The sequence below is a fragment of the Anarrhichthys ocellatus genome, unplaced genomic scaffold (genome assembly GCF_004355925.1).
Source record: "Anarrhichthys ocellatus isolate YVR2014 unplaced genomic scaffold, GSC_Weel_1.0 scaffold20, whole genome shotgun sequence".
NCBI classification, from domain to species: domain Eukaryota; kingdom Metazoa; phylum Chordata; class Actinopteri; order Perciformes; family Anarhichadidae; genus Anarrhichthys; species Anarrhichthys ocellatus.
The window spans coordinates 2,858,756-2,869,864 of NW_022280050.1; the positions used below are offsets into that span (position 1 = coordinate 2,858,756).

The 11,109-nt window shown below is 42.1% G+C and overlaps 2 protein-coding genes across 5 annotated transcripts in view; one reads left to right on the forward strand and one right to left on the reverse strand.

The window, feature by feature from the left end:
- The window catches only part of ccdc138 (coiled-coil domain containing 138), a 10,119-nt gene extending 8,258 nt beyond the window's left edge, over positions 1–1,861 (forward strand). Inside the window, exons 13-14 of one of the 2 annotated variants that reach the window (XM_031858562.1) lie at positions 113–251; positions 773–1,861. In XM_031858562.1, the coding sequence (XP_031714422.1) occupies positions 113–251; positions 773–899 (266 nt within the window). In that variant the 3' untranslated portion in view covers positions 900–1,861. Of the gene's footprint in view, positions 1–112; positions 252–772 lie in introns of those variants that run through there. The other variant, XM_031858563.1, reaches the window with a different exon arrangement.
- A 6,012-nt stretch (positions 1,862–7,873) lies between these two features.
- edar (ectodysplasin A receptor) overlaps positions 7,874–11,109 on the reverse strand; it is a 30,683-nt gene continuing 27,447 nt past the window's right edge. For all 3 annotated transcript variants that reach the window (XM_031858235.1, XM_031858236.1, XM_031858234.1), the window contains 3 exons: positions 10,184–10,508; positions 10,006–10,069; positions 7,874–9,493 (listed from right to left, as the gene is read on the reverse strand). In XM_031858235.1, the coding sequence (XP_031714095.1) occupies positions 9,108–9,493; positions 10,006–10,069; positions 10,184–10,508 (775 nt within the window). In that variant the 3' untranslated portion in view covers positions 7,874–9,107. The remainder of the gene's footprint in view (positions 9,494–10,005; positions 10,070–10,183; positions 10,509–11,109) is intronic.

The window sequence follows — 11,109 nt, forward strand, 5'->3', positions numbered from 1 at the left end:
GTGTGTGTGTGTGTGTGTGTGTGTGTGTGTGTGTGTGTGTGTGTGTGGTTCATTAGAGGAATTGTTTCCATAATATCCTATCTGTGCTCTGCTTGTGTTGGTGTGCTTGTAGGCTACTTGAATCCCTTCCTGGAGGCGTGTAGCTGTAAGGAGTTTTTCCAAACGGCCTCCCAGCTTCTTAAAAACCCTCGTCTGGAGTTCCCAACGCTGGAGAAGCTCTCCATCCTTCTGCAGAAGCTCTCCAACATCAGGTAGACGCACTCCTCTCGATACTGATAACATCACACGCTGATCAGGGATGAACTTGTCTCTGATCATGGCGAGTAAATAACTGCGAGAAATGCAACAATACGCACTCTTATTTCTTTTACGTGTCCCCACAGACTGATAAAGAGTTAAGTATCTCGACAGCTATATGATGCATCCACACAAACGTTTGTACAGACATTCATGGTTCCCAGACGATGAATCGTTAGAACTTTGGCGATTGCTGACTTTTCTTCTAGCGCCTCCACATCTGGACAAAGTTTAGTAGTGTGCATTTCCTGGACTCAACAGGTCAAGCGTGTGTTCGCTAACCTAGTCAACCGGTCAACAAGTGCTTTTCAAAACATTCAAATTTAATTCAAACCTCATTCTTGGCCTGATAGCTAGTTGTAGCAGACAGCTGTAGCACGCTGGTCTAGTACGGGAGCGTGGCCGACTCATGGGACGAGGTTTCATTGAATGTCTTTGGACTGACGGCTTGTGGTTTTCTTTGATTTCTGTCCAGGAAGAACCGTCGTCTGTTTGAACGGTCCTCCCTCCACCTCCAAATACAAGAAGTTCATCACAACGCCAACCAGACGCACACGTTCCTCTGCCTCAACCTTAGGTCCATCCTCCACAACCTTAAATAACACACACACACACACACACACGGATGTGTTTTAAAAGGCCTCTCTAACAATTCCGACTTCCCAGTTAGGATAACGGTGACTTACCTTGTGTTTCAGTACGTCAGCACGTTGCTTGGTCTTTCATACCGTATGTGCTCAAACTGTTTTAAACATATTTCCAACGTTGCATTACTTCAAGTTTTCATCTCGCTCTACCTCAAATAACACATTCAGGCCGTTTCTTTATTTATATAATAATATATTGTTGAAGTTCTTTTGTCTGTCACGAGTACTTTCTTTACTGTTGTGTATTTTGTTGCACTTTGTGACCCGTCTTTCTGTGATGGAAACGACTGCCTTGCTTGCCAGTGGCCTTAATGGGTGTCTGGTGTGCTCAGAGGAAGAGAGGCTGGGACTGTGAAGCTTTCTGATGACAATAAACACAAAGAACAGAAGGACATTAAGATCGGACTGCATGTGAAATGCTAAAATATGTTTTGTATGAAGTTGTCTCTGAATTTGAAACAGGGTTTTTAAAGCCACTACATCTGAATTCCTAAATGAACTGCTTGTTAGTTATTGTGTAAAACTATAAAAAATATAGAATACAGTATACTTGCACACTGGTCATCTTTGAGAGGCCCATAAATCATATTGATGAGTAGTGATAAATAACAGTTGCATTCAATCAAATCAATCCAATCAACTTTAAACAACTTTAAACCTTTTGAAGAAAACATTCAAGTGTTTGAAATGAAATGTCGGGTCCAAATAAATGAGACCTGCTTCAGATAGTTTTAAGTAATTCCCTGAGTGATTGCAGACACTTGGAAACTGTCTGTATCTGCACATTGCATTACAGTTAAAGTAGTTCCATGGTTGGAAAAGGATACACGTAAAAAATGAGTCAAACTACAATGGGAGATATACCAGTTTTGGAAATTGGACGAACTTCCATCATCCTTTAAAAAGGGCTGAACCGCGACAATATATTCATTATATTTACTTTTTTAAAGGTATTTTTTTTTTTTTTTCAAACCCCCTTATATTCTTTTTTCTTGTGGTTTGGAATCTTCTGGTTCGTCCTATGTTCAACCGTGATAAAGGTTTTTGCCCATTAATGAAATGGAATGTAATTACCCCAAAGTACTTTGGTTTCTAACCACTTCTGTTTATTATGAGGCAGGCACCAGAGCGCGCGCGCACACACACACACAGACACACACACGAACAATGCTAAAACAGAACTGTTTGTACACAAAATGTCTGGAAAACTATTTATTTTTTAGTGCCCTTTTAAAAATGATTGCACTGTCAATAAGTAGTACAATTTAAATCCCCACTGATGGTAGAACTGAATAGCCACGGCATCGTTATAGAGACCAGGGGGGGGGGGATTCACCTCCATCCTATAATTGAGTCTTTAGCCTACCTTTTAAATGATTTTCTTGCTGATATTTTTACTACCTCACCAACTGTCAACAGCCGTAAGCAGAGGAGATTATATTATAGATAACACATTTTGTTTTGCTTTCCATATTGTGGCTGTTGTGGATTGTGTTGCATCTGGATGATATCAAACGGAAAGATCGTGATCAACAGCAGAAGACCTTCTGCACACTGCACTCGGCGGCCACGTAAACAGCCATTCCTTCACCGAGCCACCCAGGCTATCTGTCTCACCATGAACCCTCACAAATCCCCCAAAATCTCTGTTTGTTTTATGTCACTTCAAGACGGATGTAGTGTGGTTAATTAAAAATAATCTGTCAAGATCATAATGTTACCATCAACGCTTTCTGCAGCATCCATCTCTTCCGCCTCAGCACACATCGGCTCTCTGGATCGAGTCACGATTGATCAAAACAAAATGGAGCTCGCCGTGAAGCCACTCCTCACTTTCATTCTCTGTCTACTTCATCTTTTGCTTAATTGGCAACTCTGCAATTTGGAGCTATTGAGCCGAGTTGTAACACATTTGTAACTAGATCAGAGTTTAAGAAATGTAATAATCTCAGATAACCAATTAAGCAATCTTGTTATGAACACTTGAGACAGACATAATTCGTTAGGCTGTGTTCATTGCGGTTTGAATGAACTCATAATTGTGTCCTGACTTTCCACCATCTTCATTTGCTCCTATTTGACGACTGCGCCTCACTATTTACGTCTAACTTTTGTGCAATATAAAGTTGACTTTTTATTAGTTGCTTAACCCTAACGTACCTTCTACATAGTTTATCTGCCACACGATCTGTCCCTCACCTTGACCATACCGTCGTTTTCATGCACAGATATTGCAGAAAGTGGGAATTTAAAAAATGTTGTCATTGGATGGGAAAAAAAACATGACATTGGAACAGAATTTGTGGTTTTGCATAATCCATAAATGTTATTTTCTACCCTAAAAGTTTGAATAAACATATTGCGGAATTAACACTTTTTTTTTTATCTTGAGGCTTCAGGAGGGCAACAACAACAACAACACTCTGAGCACGTTGACGGACAGTGGAGATGGAAATGATGGAATATTTTTATTTATTTTACTTTTCACTTTGTGAATTTTACTGTAATTGACATGAATTCATGCTGAAGGAATCTACAAACTTCCAGCTGCTTTTTTAAGCTTACGGTTTGCTCCTCGCATCGGTTTTGGGTGGAGTATCACTTTATCGGGGAATAATAGCGTTCATGCTTTCCTCCAGGAACTGTCGACGGCTGATTTATTTACTTTCATGACTTCAGTTGAGTCTGGTCTGCGCTGCAGTCGGCGTAGCGGTGTCTGCTCCGTGTTCCCTAACACGCTTAACTCTGCCTACCCTGCACAGCATCACCCACACAGCTTTAAACGCTGATCATGATTTATGTTTGGGGTTTTCTCACTGGACCAAAAATTCCGAAAATTACCCCTAAAGAGTGGCCCTGCTCTGGTCTGGCTGGTAAACCTCATTAAAATGTTATTTGGTCGGTGGGAGGAAGCTGGCAGGGGGAAACATTAGCGGTTCCACTTCAGCACGACCATAAAGTCAAGTCAATCAGTGATTTGACGTGGCAGACCACCAAATGTATATTATTTCCACCAGCCGCAATATGTATAAATATGCTGCTTGAGTAATGCAATGAGCACATGGCAGCTCTGGTAATATACCTGACTGTAAATTAGCTAGTGCGTGAAGGAGTTGTGAGTGGAAGCAGCTGTCTGGGGATGGTGGACAGGCTGGGATCACACTTGCTTGTTTTAACTCCTTTTATTCTGCTTTACTATCATTCAAATGGAATAAGAGTCTCGCATCTGAAAATGCGCTTTAGTATTACTGTTCAAGTTTCTGCTCTTTCTTGCCAAGAGTTCGATTGATATCACTCATGTCTGTGCTTCAAATGTGGCACTAGATCCAGCAAGCGCTGAGCTTAGCACCTCTAACGCCTATAATTAGTACAATGTCAACATTAATTAATTGTTTCATGGGTGGCTAATTAGTGTAACGATTTGATTTTATTCCGTTAATCCATCTGTCCAGCAAAGGCTTTTGATGATTTCCTCCTCATTCCGGTCTTTATGCTAAGCTAAGCTTTATGCTAATCGATTGCAGTCTCCAGCTTTGTACTTGATGCACAGTGGTATCAATCTCCCCATCTAACTTTCGGCAAGAAAGCATATATGCACATTCCCGGAAATGTCAAACTCTTCCTGTCGGGGTTCAAACACATGTTCTCCTCAAAATGACAAATACTCGCCAAAGACTTACACATTTGCTGCTTGAGGGAGAACAGAATCAGGCAGGCTCAGCTTGGCGGTTCAACATTGATAGAAACTCAAGCAGGATCTTTCACTTTGTTGCTGACCATCAGTATATGCCACAGCAGTTCCAAACACTTTTATTTTCAAATATATGCACTGCCTCCGTGCCAGTTTCCCCTTGTTATTAGATACTCCTGATATGTCCTTAAAAAAACATTAGCAAAGTTGTACTGCAGCTATGGCTGTTGAAAGCAATTTAATTACTAAGAGTGCAAACACAGTTCAACCAGCGCTCCAGACAGACGCACGTTCCAATCCAAACACCTGGCTGAGGTCTGGACAGTACTTGCACTCCTGCTGTTTGATGTTTGCGGTTGACTGGTGGGGATGAGTGTCTGCATGCAGTTGCTGTGTTTAGGGTGAACGTGTTACTGACTGAAGAGGTTTAATTAGTCGCATGGTTGGCACTCCTTGCCCTGAAGTGTCTCTCTATGGCTTCATCCTCATTTAAAGTCAATGCCAAGCTCTTAAGACGCAAAAACGGACCCTGAAGACACACACTTCTGCACGTGTGTGTGTGTGTGTGTGTTATCGGACTAAAAGACTCTTCGATTTGGATTGGATTATTTCTGGGTAATTTTGAAACATGATGAGAGAAAGCCCTCAATGCTGCCCTGATGCCCCACAGCAGCATCACTGACATTTACACCGCCAGACAGACCTCCTCTGAACCAGACATATGATCCCCAGCCAGCACGCGCGCACACACACACACATAATCTTTTAGCTAAGGCATTGGGAATGTTGGCACAAATACGCACCCACATAGTGAAAGCCCGATGAGAGAGCGGTGCGCAGAGGTGACAGCTGCCACTGGAGTGGCTGATGTGTTGTTGGTGGAAATAAAAACACAGCTTGCGTGGTGCAGCACAGGGATTTACATAAAATTCCTCCACGTTGAGAAGTGTTTTGTGTTTGTGCAGGTCAAGTTACGTCATTTTGCTAATCCTCTGATATTAAAACTCCGATGCAGAAGTCAAGTATCTCGAAAATGTAGTTTGCCAAAGTTAATTGTTATTCTTTATCGTTTGGCAGCGGTAAATAACTTCATGGGGAAACCTTGAGATATATAATGCTATGAAATAGAACTGTGGGAGAGAACTAGTGCCTAAATGAAGTTATAGTCCACTAATCTTGTCCTGCAGACTTTTTCCAATGACGTCATCTGTCATTTGTTGAACCACAGTTAATATGCCTCTTTTAATGATCTATAATGAACTGGATGAGTGTTGAATGAACCGGGAAATGTTGGGATTAGCAATTTTCCATTTGGTCTCTCTAAGCCATGAACAGACCCTGACGGCCTCTGTTGTAATCAGACAGTCTGGGATGGACATATGGGATAATTTACTAAACTGTATATCAGTTTCATTACCCTCTGACATGATGTATATGGCTCAATACATTTATGTATTTCATCAGTGTTATACTGGTGGTTGAATGAGAAGGCCAAAAATATCCTCTTTTCTCTGTTTACTAGATGTAAAAAGTCAAATGTGAACTTTATTTGATCTCCAATGATTTTGTGCCGTTGTACTTTTCATGTTTCAACCCTGATTTCGAGAGCATGTTTTGATTTATTGGCATAATTAAGATTGACGTTTTGAGTCATGCTGGCTGTGCTGCTCGATTGATGGTGAAGTCGGTCCGCCACTTTTCTCCAAACGTAAATATCTCAAAAACGTTTTCGATGGATTGCCATGAAACTCAAACCTTTCATGTAACGTCATCAACAGGACAACGTTTTAATTTATCGTGACTTAATAGTTGCAAAAGTAATGAGCTTCATCCTCAAGCTTTACTTTGTGTTTTGTTTTTTTCTCTTTAGCAGATGTTGGCATGTTAACGGGCTAAACTCTGATGGTGAACGTGGTCAACATTAGTCAACAGCCTTTCAACTTATTACATACCAGCACAAAATATATCAAATAACTGCATCAGTGCAAGTCTATGAAATTGTACTTACAAAAGAAGTTCCATACTCTTTGGGTCCTGATGGTTCAATTCAGAATCACTTGTCTCAAACTTTAATCGGATATCAGCCCAAATAAATAAATAAAAAAAAGTATCCTCAGTCATAGTCAGTTACTGCATAATAAAACTCAAATACCAAGCCATTTTTGCCATACATCTTTATTAATGTATACATTATGTACAATAATAAGTTATATATACAGTTATACTTTGTTTCTGTGATGAGTTTGTGTGTGTGTTTCTATATGCTCTGTACTGTATGTGCTACTGAGGTAAGTAATCCATGTTTGGCTTCTGCATATCATCCTATCAGCATAATACATCTGTCAGAGAAGATTTCGCTCGTCTGACGCAAGGGTTTGGGTCCAAACAATTTCAATTCAATGCACCTATTCAATTATTTACAAAAGATCACAACAATAACTAATTCAACTTGGATTTTGATGAAGGCAACTCTGCTCAAAGAAGGTAGTTTTTTGTTTTTTTTTAAAGCAAAGAGAATTTAAATACATGCTTGATGAACATGCACACTAATTAATATAGAGTACTGGAGACCAGCCCCAGAGTTTGCAAGGTAAAATATGAACAAACGACTATTTGAAAAAGAACTTGGCAGCGGGCAATGTCTTTGATTCGGTGCAGAGCGGTTGTGGGATGTTACGCTGACAACATCAGACTTCAGATAAAGATCAGTTCTATTTCTGAGAAAAGGGATCAAAGTATGTCTTGGCAATGCTTGTTAAAGTTAGACTTTTGAGCTTACTGCTGAGTTTTGAAGTCAAACTGCTAGAGACGGCGAGCCGATAACCTATAGGTTCTTACCCATTAACAACACAACTACTAACATGGCTCACATGGGCTTCAATGTGGCGCGCCTCACAACGTTTAAACTCGATGCTTATCGGAGCCACCCTCATTTTCTGCACGTACAACACTTAACCGTCTTCAGCTGCTTTTAGGAGGTGGACAACCCGCACAACTGCATATTGTCCTCATTTGCCATATTGGTCCCATAGGGGAGAGGGGAGCTTAAATCCTGTCTGAGCATGACCGCAAAAGCTGAGTAAGGTCAGACGTTATGGGACGACCGGAGCGCTGCTTCCACCACGACGGGCCTCATTCTTGCACCGTTCACTGTGGAGCAACCCCGGGGGCAGTTAGCCATGCCTCTGCCATGGCATCTCTTTTTTTATTTTTTTTTTATGCAGGGTTTTTACAGCGTTTCCACTGGGCTTTCAGTGGTTAAGTGGCCCTAAATGCTTAATTGGGTGCTGGAAATCACAGGCACTTTGCACCCGCTCTGTAAACCACAACACTTCAGACTATTGGGGGCCACACGCCAAATAATTAGGGCTGGCGGCAACACTAGACCGCAGCATTGAGGTAAAAGGGTAATAAGGGGGGAGAGGAAGAATTATGAGGGGGGTCACAGAGTGGGTCAATGGAAGTAGTTGGTGTTAGAGCATGCTGGTTTTTGTGTGTGTTAATGTTGGGGAAAGTGGATTTAGGAGGAACGTGAGTAGCAGAGTAATTCTGTATTCATGCATTGATTCGGATTAACATTTGGATTCATTTATTTTCTGTATATCAATATGTGTGTGTGATCTTAGTGATGTTTTACCATTTCCAGCTGGACATAATGATTGCATTTTAAATAGGGAACTCATATCTGCTGTCTGTCCACTATGATGACAGCACAGCCAAAGGCACGGTCACAGAATGAATGTTAACTGATGCTGCGGTCCTACCAGGTCGCTTTCTTTATGCTGCCACAAACATCTACTGAAGATGTTTGCCTTGATCAGAAGGTTCAGTGAGAGGACAACTAATCAGGCAAATTCATTCCTTCCGCTTACAATGCAGCATGCCTTCAAGAAAGGCACTTAATTGGCACTTCTGCAGTGGAGCTCTATCAGCACCCCATTGCATCTTTTCACATGATTCTTTTTAACTGCATACAAAAATTTTTTATAAAAACTTTTGGGGAAAAAGGCAGCAAAAGCTGTGATTGTGTTGCGTCCAGTGCACACTTAATCTAGCTATTTTTTCTTTTTGTGCAAATTCTTTAGCCGTTGAGACAGACAAGCATCTGATGAAATTGAAACTATTTGATTATTTGAGTCTTTCAGAGGAGAAAATATCTGAATTAGAAAACTAGAGAGTAATCTCAATCATTAGGCTGATTTGTGTCTTTCTTCAACTCTTGCACTTTGGAAAGACGGAACATTAAGGCCATGCAAAGTAATTCAGATTACTCGCTTCGTGGCAGAGAAAACCCGTAATAGGAAAGAAATGATTGTGCACTGGGAGGTCCACTGACGTTCTTCATGTGATGGGGCGTAAGGTGTATACTGCATATGTGCTGTCCTCTTCGTCAGAGCAGTATCTGTCCTTACATACATGTATATACTGTAAGGCATCCAAGTCTCTCAAGTCTCTGCTCCAGCACATCATGTTTAGACGCTGGCGCAGCGCTGGGACGGAGATTGGCCCGGGGATGGACAGACCAACTGGCTGTGAAAGCTGCTGTTGCCCTGCCGTCCAGCAGCCGCCTTCATCTCACCGCTTCCCAAAACGTCCGAGCAGAGCGACTCCACGGCGTCGAGCCTCTCGATCTGCACTAAGCGGGTCAGGAGGTCGGGGATGCTGTAACCCGCCGTGCTCACTCTCTCGAAGAGCTGTAGGCCGTCGCTCATGCCGCCGATCTCGTCGCGCTTCAGCCCGAAGCTCTCGGCCAGATGCCTCCACGTCTTCACCACGGCCGCCTCGCTGCTGTAGGAGGAGCTCAGCATGCGGCTGGCCTTCTCCAGACAGTCGAAAGGAAGCTCTGTGGGGCTCAGGCCTGGAGAGGGACAGGAGTGTTAGTTTTTCAGTCACATCAAGATTGAGATAAAATGTCCTTTTTTTAGCCTTGCTAGTGGTTTGGCTGTATGGATTGATCGTCTCTCCACTTTGGTATCACAACAAGTATTGAATGGATTGCACAAATATTCAAAGTCTCCAGAGGATATCTTAGTGACTTTTCCTCTAGTGAACTTTTTTTTTTTTTTGTGACTAAATACTTGCAAAACTCTAATTATGAAGTTAACATGCTTAACATGCTAAACTGAGATGGTGAGATTGATTTCATTGTTAAAAAATAAGCCTGCAGAGAGAGGTAATGACTGCTTTTGAGAGCAGTTTCACTTCCAAAAGCGTTTTTTCTTGAAAATGACGATATCATTTCTCACTTCACTTCGCGTCATCGTCAGCAGTTCATCTGAAGCGAAATACTCCCACAGTGTTGACAGAAATCCATTCTCGATTACAAAGCTTGGTAAGATGGATATTTTCATCAGTGTGAGAGAGACCTACCCTCTGTCACATTGCAGGCTCTGCCATACAGATCCAGGATCTTTTTCCTTCGGCTCTGAAGCATCTGTGTAAAAAAAAAAAACATTATGATGTGATTTCCAGATGAAACTCAACTGAGGATCTGTTCACAATCATATCTTTTACTCATGCAACATCTTTAAAAGCTTCATCTTCTTACCCCTGGGGTTTTATTGTTGTTGTTGATTGCGTTCACACTGCTGATGTGGTTGGTGCTGGCGATGTGGTTGACATTGCCGATGTGGTTGGGACTCTGGATGTTGTTGGCCGGTCTGGCTGACATGGTGGGGGCCCCGTTGCAGGATCTGTCCCGCTCCAAGAGGCCCAGAGAGAGCAGGCAGAGGTCGGGCTTGTTTCCCAGGTTGACGAGGCACAGGTTGGGATTGTTGGTGTCGGCCGATGCCTGCTTGTCAGACGCCGCCTCCTCGTCACTGTCAATGCTACGGCTCAACAGCTGCTCGTTCTCTGATGATGCATCATTTTCACTGCACACAGAAAAAACACAGAGATATTTGAATATATTTACTTGTGCACATACTCATTTGTATTCCATTAAACACTTTTTACACACACTTTTTTCTATCATACTAATTATAATTACATAATTAAATGGTGTGAGTGACACCTAATGCACACAGGATGACTTGTGTCTTCCTGTGTGCATTACTGTACCTTTGTCAAATGAAAATGAGCTGTCGTTGCCATAGCTGCTGATGTTTCTAAGCCGTCCCTGTGATTGACTGAAATAAACCCTGCGTTTTACAACATGATACCATGTAATATCATTTGATTACCCGGCCTCTCTCTCTCTCTCCCGATGCTGGCTCTGGATTTTCTACCGAAAGCACCTTGTTGACAGAGATGCTCACAGAATGCCATTGTTTCGCAGTCCCACGCTCTTTTTTTTTTTTTTTTTTTTACCAGCGTGCACACAAAATGGCATTGTTTCCCGGACATCTAACACCCACTCTGGCAGCTTAAGCAGTGAGTTAGCACATCCTCTGGCATGCTGCTATACCACACTGTTTACTGCTATTGATGCTGAGGTGTGTGTGTGTGTGTGTGTGTGTGTGTGTGTGTGTGTGT